At 37.2% G+C, this 15312-nt stretch overlaps 1 protein-coding gene across 1 annotated transcript in view; it reads left to right on the plus strand.

Annotated features, from left to right (window-relative positions):
- The first annotated feature begins 12531 nt into the window (after positions 1-12531).
- The window catches only part of PLSCR5 (phospholipid scramblase family member 5), a 37219-nt gene continuing 34438 nt past the window's right edge, over positions 12532-15312 (plus strand). The window contains exon 1 of the mRNA XM_020980937.2: positions 12532-12544. Coding sequence (XP_020836596.1) covers positions 12532-12544 — 13 coding nt within the window. The remainder of the gene's footprint in view (positions 12545-15312) is intronic.

A 15312-nucleotide genomic window follows, 5' to 3' on the forward strand; every position in this document is an offset into this window, starting at 1 on the left:
TTCAGGATTTCACAGATTACAGATATATCAGTCACATAATATTATGTCTAAAATGGAATTTAGTGGCCATCTAATCTAACTCCTCAGTATAAAAATGAGGAAACTGAGGCCTATCCAAGTGAAATGGCTTCTCCACAGTTATAAATCTGGTAGAAAGCAGAGCCAAAGGCATGTTCTTTTATCTGACTCCTGGTCCAGGGTTCCACTCCTTACCACCATATGCTCTCCTTGTTGACTTCTGGGGTGATGGTTTTGTTTGTTTTTAATTTTTTAATTCCCTAGTACATGCATGTTAGCTAGCAAATCTCAGAATTTTCTTCCTCTTTTCTAGGCTCTTTGGAGGAAAAGATTGTTGGGAACTCTGACAGTTATGCATTTTGTGGATTAGATCAAGCAAATGTCAGATGAGTGAAATACACTAAGTAGAGTTTACTTCAAAGCTCCTGATTCAACTTATCTTATTCCCCTCTGAGGGAAATTTACAAGTCTGAAATTGAAAGAGAATTTCTACAAACAGATCGTGGCCCTTTGCCTTTGCCTCGGGTCTAGCTGACCTGGAGTCTGGGAGATGTCATTTGCCCAGTGGGTCCTTTCTGTGGGAAGTGTTCTCTAGGTCTAGGGGTCTTTTCTGTGGGTTTTAGGTGGATGGAGACCCCTCCAGAAATATTTGTTCCAGAACCCTCTCTTTCTCCCAGGTTCACCCTAGTACTGTCCTGTATCTAGGCATCATTTATCTTTCTTAGGTTAATATCTTTTTTTTTAATATAGTCGTAAAGAATAGCCAATAAGCAATGCACCTCTGACTGCAGAAGGGTGATTCAAGTCTTTAACTTTTTTTTCCTTTTTAAATAGCACTCTCTATATTAATGATAACTTTCAAGCATTTAGCAACAGAGGGAAGAGAAGGGAAGAGTTTATCATTACATTGATATGTTTCAGATTCCAATTCTCTCTTTTGTTGGGGAAGGAAGAATCTATTTCTTACATTTTGGTGTTTAAGTGGTTGAAAATAATTAGCCCTTGGTAGGGATACCTTTGGACATGAGAGTAATGTTAAAAAACAAAAAACAAAAAAAAGATGTCAATAATGATTAAAAAGACAAAAGAAAAAAAACTAACCACAAATGACTGCCACCTAAATGAAAATTTAAGTCCAGAATAGGATAAGAAAAATTACTGTTGTACAGGGGAAGGAAAACTAGATTTGAAGTGAAAGTATATGGGTTCAAATCCCAAGTCTGTCCCCCTTTTGATGTTGTAGCAAAATTACTTATGCTGACCTGTAAAGTGAGGAGATTAGACCAAATGACCTCTGAGATACCTTCCAGGTCTTAACATCTGATCTTAAGTAATAGTACATCTAACAAACATAAAGCAACAAAGGAATATCCAGTTTAAATGAATTTATTAAGCATTTACTGTCCATGGAACACTGCCAGTCATTGAGAGACATAATCTAAATAAGACATAGTCTGTCTTCACATACATCTGGCTTAAATTACTGTAGAATATGAGAAGAGGGATAACATAAATGAGGTTGGACATGTAGGATGGGGCCACATTATGAAAAACTTTAAAAGAAAAATATGAGAGATATAGTATAGGATCATGTCACATTGTGCAAGGCCTTGAATGACAAGATCAAGATTTTGAATCTTATTCACTAAACAGTAAGAGAAAATTTTAAATGAAGCATGACACTACCAGGTCTATGCATGAAAGATTCATTTTCAAGTAGCATGACATACCTAGTTGCTATACAGCATAAAAAAGAACATGAATATTGTTAAATATGCATGAGATTGAGAAATAGCCACAAATGAAAGGAATCATAAGGAATGGATGGTGAGACAGCCTCAAAGCAGGAAGTCCTAGATTCATGTCCTAAATTGGAGATACACGTACTGTGTACCCAGTTAAATCACTGAAACTCACAATGCCTCCAGATAATTTTCTAAGATTACAAACTCCAAAATATTTAGTTCTACATTGGTAAAGGGGGTTTCCTTACTTGCAGTGTACCACTGATGCCATTGACCTAGAACATAAACCCTTCCTTTAATTGTGTCCAATAAACTTTGTTGTAAATTGTATTTAAAATAGTCAATAACATTGATTTAGCACCTACTATGTGTCAGGCACTGGCAATAGTGCTCAAGATGCAATGAAAGGCAAATGATTGTACCTGCCTTCATGAACTAAAAGTTCATGCTGAAGTTCCTAAGCTTGTTGCTTATATAGCAAGGGTATCTGTTAATTACATGAAAAACACTAGAGAAACAAGAGTTTCATTTTTTTTTTGTATTTATGATATGGGAACATTCCTCTATTCTCACATGAAATGTTAAGTTCTTTGAACATAGGGATGATGTATTCTATGGCTTTGCACCTCTTTACAAAGACTGGCAGTGAGCCTAGAACAGAAGAAATACTCAAGTGTTTGTTGAATGAATGAAATCCACACTGCCATGGCAGCACAGGTTTGGGGGAAACACTGCACAGGTGATACCTGGGAAACCAGGGGATTTTGTGAACATCCTAGATATTAGGAGGAGAAGTAGCTCCAGATGTGGAGGGGAGCCTATTGGAAGAGCCTTGAGACAGCACAGAAATCAAACTTCACAATTTGCACTGAGTTCTTATGATCATCAAATTAGAGCAGAATAGAACCTTATGGATCTATTAAGCCATGACTCCATTTTACAAATGAAGAAACTGAGGCCCAAGAAAGCTAAGTAATTTGTCCAAGGCTACACAGGTAATAAATGACTGAGATAAGATTCGAAACAAAAAATAAATCCAACTCTCTCTCTCTCTTTTTTTTTTTCCTATACCACACTTGTTCAGAATAGAAATAAAGGCAGGGATATCTAAGCATACCTCCGAATGGTACACTGCCCGCTTACCCAAGTTTAGAGTTGAGCCTGATTTTATTTAGCATTTTTATGAATCATAATGGCTGGGAGCAGTTTCTTTCAGATACAAAAATTTAAAGATGGGAATAAGCTACAAGGAGGCTAATGTACAAGATTATACAACTGAATATTAAAATGACCGGACCTGCTTTGTTATAATGTTTTCTTGCTTGCCTTACAAATTGTGGAGAGATATCTGGAAGCTTCACTATAAAAAGTCCTTGACAATGACCTGTCAGTTGTTTTTGCCTTTCCTGTTGAAATGGAAAGTCAACATGTCATTTCCCTGTGCAGTGAAAACTAAGGATGATTTAACAGCCCTCGTTGTTTCTTGGTGACACTATTTTTGTCTGATGCTGCACATGTGACTGCATCTGTAGGTATTAATCAACTGAGGCAGTAGGAGGAGGGGAAGGGGAAAAATGCTGAATCTGACCTTACTTTTCAAGATGATTTTCAATAGGAGAAATGCTATCATTTCAAACATTATTGTCACCATTTTCAACAATAAAAATACTTATTGAGCTCCCTAATTTCAAAAAGGGAACATGGCATACTGAATGGTAGACGGCCAATCTTGGAGTCAGAAAGAACTGTAGATTCAAGTCTCACCTCTGATACATATTGACTCAATGACCCTGAATGAATCATTTAAACTCTCAGTGTCTACACAATTCTCTATTACAGTCTTCATCATTAGAGGGAGTTTCTTTACCAGGAGTTTCTTACACCAATAAATACACAAGTCTGCATGGGAAAAAAAAAAGATGACCAGTTTTAGGGAAGCCGTAAAACCAGATTCCTTGAACAACTTTATAGGAGACTTGGACTTTTCAAATTAAAGCCCATTGAAGGATCATTAAGGATGGCAAGGCTATCGATTAAATTAAATTAAAGGTAATTAAAGGCCCTAGGAATATTTATGATTTTTAACTTTATGATATTCAGACTTGCAAAGCTTATAATTAAAGAAACATTTTTCTCCACTGGTATGTTTTCTCTACTGTAAGCCTTCTCTGAGCATTGAGGTGACCCAGGATTCCTAACTCCACAATGTTTTAATGTTCTACAGCATACCTGATGCTGGAATACACAGATAAAAGCAACATAGTCCTTGTCTTTGGGAAGTTTACCTTCTACTGCAGATACAAAGTACGTAAATAGATGAGAATAGCATAATTAAGTAATAATAATAATAACAAAATAGTCTGAAAGCCAGAAGATGAGAGATCTAGTAATATGAGAAAACTAAGGCTATATGATTGTGACTTGCCCCAAATAATGTATGTCAGAAACCAGCAAAGAACATTAATGGATTGGGAATTGGGGAATTTATAAGAGGAAATTGAGGAAGGAGTCATTGAAGAAGTGGCAACTGGTTTAGCCTTGAAGGAAGCCAAGGATGTCAAGTGGCAGAAATGAGGAATGAGAACATGCCAGGAATGTGGATTGGCCCATAAAAAATACACTAATCTGAGAGATGGAATGTCAAGCTCTTTGACATATGCCTAAGAATCTGCCATCCCTTTCAGTTCTGAGATCCTGCAGGTATGGCAAGGTTATGATGGCCAAAAGTTCCGTGCAAGGTTTCTTGCTGCCTTTGGAAACATAAGTCAGATTTATCCACTCTTTTATTCACCACTCTGAGAAGGAAATAGGATTTTTTTCTATTTAGAAACTTTACCACTTTTGATTTCATTTATAGGAAGAATGTCTTGAAGAAGCAAAAGCTCTATCAGGTCTTCTCATCCATACAGGAAGGCTGTCAGGATAGACCCAATGATAAACTCTATTTCTGTTAGGCAAAGTCTGACTGACTAAATTTGGAGAGAAACTCTCTAGAAATTGTACTTTAGGGAATGAATTTGGTTGGTTGCAGCAGCTCATGAAGCCATCAACTACCATATGGAATGGTTGTCAGACACTGGAGCATGTGTATGCCTTATATTATAGTAATGATGATTGCATGTGCTACCCTGACACTTCTACAGTTAGAATACATTGTCATATACTGTTCAGTTCTGTCCACCCCATTTTAGGGAGGATATTTATAAGCTGAAGGGTACCAAAGGGAGGAGAACTAGGGTGGTTATAAGACCACAGGGTCAAGGCAACATAGAACTAGTCACAAGGTATCTTGGAAGTCATCTTGTTGGGCCAGCCAGGTGGTGTACTGACACTGAAGTCAGGAGAACCTGAGTTCAAATCCAGCTACAAACAAAATACTTGATACTAGCTGTGTCACCCTGGGCAAGTCACTTAACCCCAATTGCCTAAAAAACAAATTTAAAAAAAAGAAATCATCTTGTCTAACTTCCTCATTTTTATAGCCTAAGGAAATCAAGGCACAGAAGGGTTAGTTTGATTTGCCCAGGATCACACAGATAGTAATTGTCAGAGTATGAATTAAAATTCAGGTCCTCTAATTCTAACTTCAGCCTTCTTTCTGCTGTACCACACTGGTTATGGGTTTTTGGTTCACGCCAAATAAGATTCACGTGAAGGAAATAGTGATCTTTAGCCTGGATCAGAGAAAACTTAGAAAAAACATAAGAGCTCTCTTCAAGTATTTGAAAGGTTGCCACATGGAACAGAGTTGACACTTGTTCTGTTAGAACCTAGAAAGAATGAGTCTAAGTTACAAAGGGGATAATTTACACTTGGTATCAAGAAATATTTCCCAACAATCATAATTATTAAAATAGAATGAGGCTCCTCCCTGGAGGTTTTATAACAAAGGTTGGATGACCACATGTTGGGAATATGACAGAGGGGACTTTTTTTCCATTTTAGATTTGACTAGACAGCCTCTAAATCACTTCAAAATCTGAGATGCTTTACAATCATTTGAACTACATTTTTACTATTTTAAATGGTTCTCCACCCCTGTATATAGAGATTAACAACTATGTGTTTCCACTGTTGGCATACCTATGATACAACAAATGAGCTAAAGTTTGGAAATCCCTTTTCAAACTATAACACTTTAAAAATATCAGCTTTTATTAAGACGATGAATTGATGCCAAGCCGTTGGCTAAGAATGCACTCTCAAATTATAGCACTGTTTCCATTGGCAAGTGTGATACATGTTATGATTTCTAGGAATACATAGGAGCAAAAAAACATGGAGAGCCTGTATAAGGATCCAAGTTCAAAACACTGATAAACATGCCACAAGTGTCTTGCTGGCAGGCTATGGCAATGGTATGCTGGTGGGTAAGAAGAAACTCAAAACAACATGGCCTAATTTGAAGTCAGTATTTATTGCTCTTTCTGCCTACCTGGCTTTCCTCCTGACTTAGCATAGGCAACTCAAAGTGAAGCAGCTACATTTTCTACTAATCGACTGACATTGGAAGCAGGAAGGGTAAAAGATTCCATACCCTCAACTATTTTTGGCTGGCAATTCTCAAAGTCTCTAGAAAGATCAAGAAGAAAACACACACACACACACACACACACACACACACACACACACACACACATACACAGAGTAGAGAGATTTTCAAGACAATAAAATAGAGGTATAATTTCTAGTGCTATGCTTGCTTCTAGGAAAAATTTCTTAGGCAAGAAGATTTTCATGGTTTCGTCCAATGGGAGTTCTCTCTAGATCAGGTTTTCTTAGCGTTCTGTTAGAAAATGGTACGTCATGTGAGAGGAAAAGCTAGAAGACTGTTCTAGCTTAATAGGGCAATAAGTTGTACCTACAAATAACCATGATACTAATTAGAATGCTGTGTTAGTCTCACGCATGAGCCAGTCAGAACTTGATTTTTAACTTCATAATATCCAGTCAGAACTTGAGTGTAAAAAGTGACTGTAAGAGACCTTAAACAGTTGTAGAGTAAAATGTAGTACATTCCAGGTGTCTTCCGGGCAACCCAGTAGTAGCTTTCCAGTTAGTTATAATAAATCTGATGCCATATTCTTAAAATGCCAGACATTCTGATAAAACAGGGAAAGATTCATTTAGTTGAACATCAAGGCATTTCAAATATCTGGATGCTCACTCTAATGTAGGCAAAATATCTGCAGAATTAACTCAAATCTATAAAAAAAATAAATATCTAGGTTTGGCACAATACTGACATTGGCTAAATTAATTCAATTCAACAAATAATGATTAAGCACTTACTCTGTAGGAGGCATCATACGTAAGGCTGAAAGTGACCCAAAGACAATTATGACATGGCTCCCATTCTCAAAGATCCAACTGTTTATCGAAGGGGAGGGGGGGAAGACATGGAAACTAATGAAACAAGATAGGTGAATAAAAGAGTTATAAATATAGTGCCATGAAATACCTGAGGTAGAGGGCATCCTTAGGTATAATTAGGCCTTATTCATATGTTGTATTTTCTTCAGTGCCTAACAGTCAGTCAGTTAACAGCATACATTAATTGCTTGGTACATGCCAGGCGCTGTGCTAAGTGCTGGGATAAAAATAATGGCAAATATCTGGACCTTGCCCTCAAGTATCTCACATTCTATTTGAGAGAACAATAAACAAATAACTGAACATAAGATATACACAATGTAAATAGAAGGTTATCTTTGGAGAAAGGAATGCACTAACTGCACAGGGGACAAAGATCAGCCTCCTACAGAAGGTAGGATTTGAGATGAACATTGAAGGGAACCAGGAAACCCAGAAGGGAGAGAGAGCATTCCAGGAGAGTGGAGACGGACAGAGCAAATGCATGGAAGGGGAAGCTAGAGTACTGTGTGTAAGGAGCACCATGAAAGCCAGGATCCATGGATCATGGACTGCAGAGAGAGGAGTGAAGTGTGAGTAGAAAGCAAGGGCCTAGTTGGTGAAGGGCTTTAAAGGCCAAATAGAGGATTTTGCATTTGTTCCTGGAAGTACTAAGAAGCGCTATCAAATAGGGGAGCAATAAATGTGGATGCACCTATGCTTTAGTAAAATTACACTGACAGCTGAGTAATGCTCTGCATTAAATAGGTGCTTAGGGTTTGCTGAATTGAATTCTAAATGAGAGTTGGGTGAAGTTTCTAGGAGATGGGTACATTTGAACTGGTTTTTAAAGGATGGGTTTCAGCTGATACATATGGAAGAAGGGCTTGCCAGGCATAACAAATGGTGTTAGCAAAGGTAGTGAGGTGGAAACACACAGCAAGTAATGTGTAATTTGGTTGAAACAAAGCATATGTGAAAAGGAATAATGAAAGATTCAGTTGCAAAAGTTAGTTGGAACCCAATAGCAGTGGGCTTCTCCTGCTGGGGTTGAATTTTTAGGGTCCATTTGTAGATCACTAAGGACCTATTGAAGATGTTTGAGTGGTGGAATGATGTGATAGAGCTAATCATTAGGGAGACTCAAAAAGAAAAAAAGAAATCACAAAATGTAAGAACCTGAAGGGACTTTAAGGACCATGTAGTCCAATCCTGACATTTTATAGATGAGGAAAACTGAAGGCTGAATTGAGAAGGAAATCACTCACCAAAGGCAAATCTGCCGACAGCATGAAAAGAGGTTCAAGGTATGAGAAACTGGAAGCTGGGAAGCTCTTCAGGAGTCTATGACAGGACCCTGTGACAAATAAGAGCCTGGAATAAAGTGCAATGGGAACGAAAAGGAGGAATTAATAGTACTTGGCTGCTATTTGGAAATGGAGATAAGGGACAGAGATGGGTCAAATATGACAGTGAGTTTTCCAGCCAGACAGAAGGGGCAGGGAATCATTGTTGGGGGAAGGGAGGGAATGATGAATTTCATAGGAATCATTAAATTTTAGAACTGGAAGTGACCATAGAGATCCTTTAGTCCAATTCATTCCTTTTATATAAACTGAGGCTCAGAGAAGTTAAAGGACCTTCATTACCATATTAGTATTAATTCATTGCAAGTAGTATATAGCAGCAATACTTGCAAGCTGTGTGACACTGGGCAAGTCAAAACCTGGATCTTAATTTTCTAATCTGTAAAATGAGAGGCTGAAATTGAACAGCCTCTAGCGTCCCTTCAACCCTAAATCCACATTCTGCAATACATTTCACCTGAACACTGGGAGTTATCGTAATGCCTTTGAATAAAGGGGTTGCTTACTATTCAGACAAACTATTATAATGGACTCCTAACTGTTCCCTCTGCAGCCCGTCTCTCCTACCCACATCACCCTAAAACAAATAAATAAAAATTCTTCAAGATTAATTTCCCTAGAGCTCAGTTCCCATCGTCGTTCTCCTGCTTGAACATCTTCAGTGGTCTGGCGCGGCCCGAGGAATGAAATCAATACCTTTTAGCATGGCATTTAAAGTCCACCACAACTGAGCAATCAAAGAGACTTGATTAAGCACTTCTTTGGTGCTTGACATCATTGATGTCATTGTGGTCCTCTTCAACAACAAACAACAGCAACAACTATGCTAGGCAATGGGAATGAAAACCTAAAGGCGCAAGCCCCCTGCCCTGGAGCCTTTTCTATTCTGTTGTGTAAATTGTCCACAAAAAACACAGCATTTATGCAAAATGATTTGAGGAGAGGTTACTAAGGGAGGGGGGAATGATCAAGGAGAGTTTCTCAAAGGGAGTGACACCTATGCTAAATCCTGAAACCTAGGGGTTCCAGAAGGCAGAGGTTAAGAAGGAGACTGTCATAAGCATGGAGAGTTTCCAATGCACATGGAATTTTGTGCACATGGAATTGGGGGTGGGGTGGGTGGGTATAAAAGGAATGCTATGACATGAATGTGGAATAATAGATCGGCACCATATTATAAAGGTCTTTAAATGCCAATCATAGTAGTTTAGCCTAGAAGCAATAAAGTCTCTAGAGCTTTCAGAGCAAGGGTGTCATTGTCCCACAATACTTACCTACTTTTTGATAGACCCAATCTGCTTTTCTCTAGCAAAAACCAAAAAGATAAGGGTCTTGTATTCAATAGGTATTTAGTAAATTTTTGTTGCATTGTTCCTGCTTTTTCTGCTCCCTACAATATCCTCTATCTGCATCTCTACCTACCAAAATTCTATCCAACCTACCCAGAAAAAGGCTACCTCCTTCACGAAGCCTTCCCTGGCCCTCTCAACCAAATTTGTTCTCACTCTTCCTCTGTATCCTCATAGCCCTCTGCACTATTCATGTCACTGTTCATATTCGGTTGTGTTTTGTAGTTTTTCTGGGTTTCCTTTATAATCCCATTTAATTATAAGCTCCTAGAGGGTAGAGGTTTTCCTTATTCACGTTTGCATTCTTTATAGAGCCTTGTACACAGTGGGTGTTCAGTTTTCAACCGTTCAATGCAACACATATGTTATACTACGTTTAAGATACGGGGTTAGGTCCTTGGGGGAGGTGGGATGGGCTAACAATACAACATCTGGCAGGAAGAAATGACAAATTGGGAATGTCATTGAAAGAATTTCTGCTTAAGCATGGTGTGAACCACATGATTTCTGTGGTCTATAATACTTTGAGTTCCTCTTATGAATCCGTACTAAGTAGGCTCTATCCTGTATGCTACATTTTCCCAAAATGCCAGAAAATCCTCATTATTGAGGAAGAGAGAGGTATAAGAATCAACACTATATGATTCTGGACCTTATGAGGCAGCCCTCTTTTATGGAAGTTGACAGATGTACTGGACTTCGAGACACTTACAAATAATAAAAAAAAAAAAGATAAAAATCCATTAGCAACAAAAGGAGTCATTTAATCTTTGAGTATTGAAGCCAAGTGGCACAGTGGAACATGGCAGAAGAGACAATCCTATGCTGCCAAGGAGGGTGATATCATGAAACCAGATGCCCCTGCTTGGTTGTTGACAAGGGCAGCTTTTTGGGCAATGAACCTGCCATAGGAGGCTAGGCAGGTAGAGAGTAATGGTACAAGAGCTGTGGCTGCTATATTTCCTTGCTCTAAGTGAATGTTGCCTTGAACTCAGTTTTAGTTTTGGCTTTGGAAAGCCCAAAACCAATGTCATGGAAACGCAAGTAGAGCAAGTATTTTACTCATAAAAGGGAGTTAAAATGCACTTGGTGAACTGAAATGAATTGGAAGGAAATGAATTGAATTTAGAATATTTGTGGTAGGAGCTGAACTATTACTTCATTACTTCATACTGGCATCAGAAAAGTTGAGAAGCCTCTGATTTGTATGCTAAGCACCTTGTTAATTGGCCCAGCCAATCAACAAGAATTGATTAAATATCCAATATATGCTAGGCATTCTGGGTACAAAGACAAATCCTGCTCAAAACAAAGCTGAGAGTCAAGGTTGTGACATCCTGATTCAGTGACACTCAAACAATAGCCCACCACAAGCAATACTTAAGGCTGCCTAAACTGCTGAGTGTTATTCAAATGAAAGTACATATGTAAAGTTCCATGCTAAATTCTATACTTCTATACAAATATAAGTTATTATAGTAATTATTTCCTTTTAGTTTGTTTTCTTTATTTAGAAGTAAATTTTCTGAATTTTGCAGTTATTGTCTTTACTTTTAAATGTAGGAGAGAGAGGAGATAGAGAGTGAGAGAGAGAGAGAGAGAGAGAGAGAGAGAGAGAGAGAGACAGAAGGACATGAGAATATCAATTTGACTTACATTATTAAAGTGACAGCCTGAAATTTTTCTGTGTTAAAATGTTGCTGATACTGCAGTGGGTTCTCCCAGTCCAACAGCTGTAAATCATGTTTGTCAGTACAATAAACCAGGTGAGCATCATCTCCATGGTGACTTAGTCACCTGCGCTAGAAATATGAGCTCCCAGGTCAAGGTTATAGTCCCCTTTCTTTCAATGCACAATGTAGGTAATTAGAGGCTCTACCTATTGATTTGTAAGTTACTAGAGTTCTGTATTTTAAAGTGTCTATTATTGTCTGAAATGAGCCAAAACCATTTAAAAAAAGTAGACTCCATTTCTGAATCTAAAATAATTGAAAAGTCGTCTTCCTCTGGAGAGAAAAAATAAAGGTGAAGTTCATAAGAGTCTTGGTCAGGTACAACTTAGATTAGAAGACATCTAAGGTAATTTTTTAGTTCATAATAAAACAGCAAATTAAAAAGAATATGGGTAATTTTATAGGTACTGTTTTATTTTCTATATTTTGAAAATACATTTAGAATTGGCAAGCCATCTAGATACTTCATTACAAGAAGCAGACTTGAGGAAGTAATCTATGTAGCCCAAAAATTAGAAATAAAAAAAACCATTCCAATCTCATAATGTGAATGGAAAAATACACACACACACACACACACACACACACACACACACACCCATGTAATTGTCAGAAGAAAAGCTAGGGTGAGATGGAGTCTTTTTCTGAGAAGCAGTTTGTACTCTACTATTTCCTCATTTATATGGGTTCTGAATTCTTCCTCCTGCCACCAAAGTATCAGATGACTTTCAGTCATGTTTACTGTATAAGATAGCATCATCATCTCCCCCTGTTGTCCACGCTCATAAAGTGCAACATTTGGGAACCGGAGCAAGGCACTCACTTCTTCAGTTATTTTGTAAGCTGACAAGAGGTAGACAGACACCTTCTGAAGTTTTACACATGCTGTGTTTTCTCTCATTGCTGCAACAAGAAAAGCCATTCCTTTTAACCTGGCTCCCTTTGAAGAGGTGACTCAGACATCTTCATGGCCTCTCAAGGTAAGCACATGGGGGGGGGGGAAATATATATATATATATATATATATATATATATATATATAACACATATATATATATAACACATATATATATATAACACATATATATATATGTACACACACAGACATATATATATGTCTATGTATATATACAAATCTGTATGTGTGTGTGTACATATATATATATATGTGTATAATGTATATAAAATTCTAGTAAATATTTCTCCTCCTATCTTGATTTCTTTAAGGTGATCACAGACATGCTATAGCTAGTTAGAGAAAAAATTGACTTAAAAAAAGCTATTGTTTCACCTTTAGAATGGTTGCAGTGCTATCTAAAATTGTTCCTAGTAAAATGAAAATGTTCAGATAGGAACAATGTTTGCAATGGTTGGAGTATTGCATTAATAAGAAGGACTTCTCAAAACAACACTAGATGAAACTACATTAAATGACAACCAGTCAGTTAGAAATTCCAAGGTTAAAGGTATTTGTACATTGCCTTCTATGTAGATGTTAGAAAGTGTTAAGGGGTGGGGGGAGCATTCTCCAATTTTGAAATATATATATATATATATATATATATATATATATATATATATACATATATATATATATATATATATATATATATATATATACACACACACACACACACACACACACACACACACACACACATCCTTTTTTGGTCCTTTGAATACCAGCAGAAGAGAGGAGGAAGAGATGAGCTGGTCCTCATTAGTACCGAGCTATTTACTTTTATGAAGTCAGTGAGTGTTGTCTTTTGCTGGAGACAACTGGATTTGATAAACCACAGCTAAACACTGCCAAGGTATAGTGGAAGAAGCTTTTAAGTCTCTTGTGCCATAAATCAAATGTTACAAGCAAAGTGAAAATCTTGGTCTTATTTTAAGCAAACTGATGAAGAATGTTGAGTGTGCTTTTCCTACACACTCCTGCTACCCCCAACAAAGTTTGTTTTTATTGTCCCTGAAACGCTATAGAAATATCATTAGTGCTTGTGACTTTGGATCTGCTTTCAGAAGACTAGGGATGCTCTTTTTTTATTTGTAGGAAAGTAATGAGGTGCATTCTTGCTAATACCCCCCATGGAAAGTATAAGAAATGCGATCATTGTATAATTTTTCATCCTATTATCAGAAACTACTAGACCCCAGGCTCTAAAGAAAATTTTTTATCATGACGAGATACAATTAGGACACTTGGGGAGAAACTTCTAACCTAATTACAAATAAGATGATGAGGCCCACAAGTTGACAAAAACCTAACTTGGACTTATGGCATATTTACTGATTGTTTATGGCATTTTTTTCTTAACCAAATAGCTTCTTTTGTGAATTTAACATGAAACGCTTGAGAGTAAGCTTTCCATTTCCTTCAAAGCTGAGAACAGTCTTGCTCTCAAGTAGCACTTGCAGAATCAAACAAAATGTAAAACACACTTAAACCAGGAAAATCATGAATTTTTTATACAGCTGTGCTTCAGTTTTATATATTTTAAATTGAGAAAGGGAGTGGGATATTGGGTAGCTGTGGAAGGAGATGTAACAAGGCTTTTTTGCTTTTATTCGAGCCTGACACCCACACTTGGTCCCAAACACTTCTCAACTTCACAAAACACAAGGTAGAGGAACAACTGTGGACTGTGAGGTAAAGTGTTGCAGAGTATATAAAATATTTATAAGGTAGTTATACATTTTTAAAACAGTAGATAGAAATTCAAAGCAAGACAGGAATTCAAAGAATTTCCTTCTTCTTCTGGTGGTCTAAGACTTTGAAGAAACCAGGGGCTGGAAAGGAAGATTAAGATCAAAATATCATCAATCCACCAGAAAAAGTTACAATATTCAAATAAATGGAAACGATCTAGCTTGGGACTTCAGACTTAAAGGGAAGACTAGCAACTGAAAATGGATATTCCTGTATTGGTAACATATTGCAATGGGCTGAAACTATTGTAGCACATGGAAAATGTACATCTCTGTTTAGAGACTTGTGGACCCCAGTACAACTTAAATGGATTAGAGTGATAGAAGGTCTAGATTAATTAAAAATGTTTACATTGAGAACTTAGGTTAGATTGACATTTCCATTTTCCCATGAATTTTTAGGAGACAAATTTCTATCTTTCTTGGGAGCAGTTCAACTTAATGATAGAATCACAGTATTTTAGATTTAAAAGGACTTTAAAGCCCATAATCATTATAGGATTATAGGATTCAGAGTTGAAAGCAAGTATAAAGATTATCTAGATCAGCCCATTTTACAGATGAGGAAACTGGGGGCTAAAAAAAGGTGAAGTGATATGTAAGGACACATGGCTAGTAGAATGGCAGGAGCAGGATTTTATTCTGAGTTCTCAACATTCAAATTTATCATTCCTTTTACTAAACTAGGAAACTGAGGCCCAAAGAGGTAAATGACTTGATCATATAACTCAGACCTTAGCAGAAAAGACTATTGCCAGAGGAAAATGGATGCTGATCCAAGTGGGCTTTTTGCTGTCTAGTGGGTTGGACTTGGTATCAAATGGACTATACAGTTCATGTTACATTTGAGGAATTTTCCCCCATTTTATTACCTTTTACTCTAATCCAATTAAACTGCTTGTTAAAATAGTGCTCCTTTGTACAGAGCCATTTAGTTGAAAATTATAAGAGAAACCAATGATTTGATTGATATACATGCATACACCACTAGACTCACATCAGAATTCAGCTAAACCTTCTGCTGGTGTCAGAGCCA

This window comes from Phascolarctos cinereus, unplaced genomic scaffold, assembly GCF_003287225.1.
Source record: "Phascolarctos cinereus isolate Bilbo 61053 unplaced genomic scaffold, phaCin_HiC Scaffold_7;HRSCAF=346, whole genome shotgun sequence".
Taxonomy (NCBI): Eukaryota; Metazoa; Chordata; class Mammalia; order Diprotodontia; family Phascolarctidae; genus Phascolarctos; species Phascolarctos cinereus.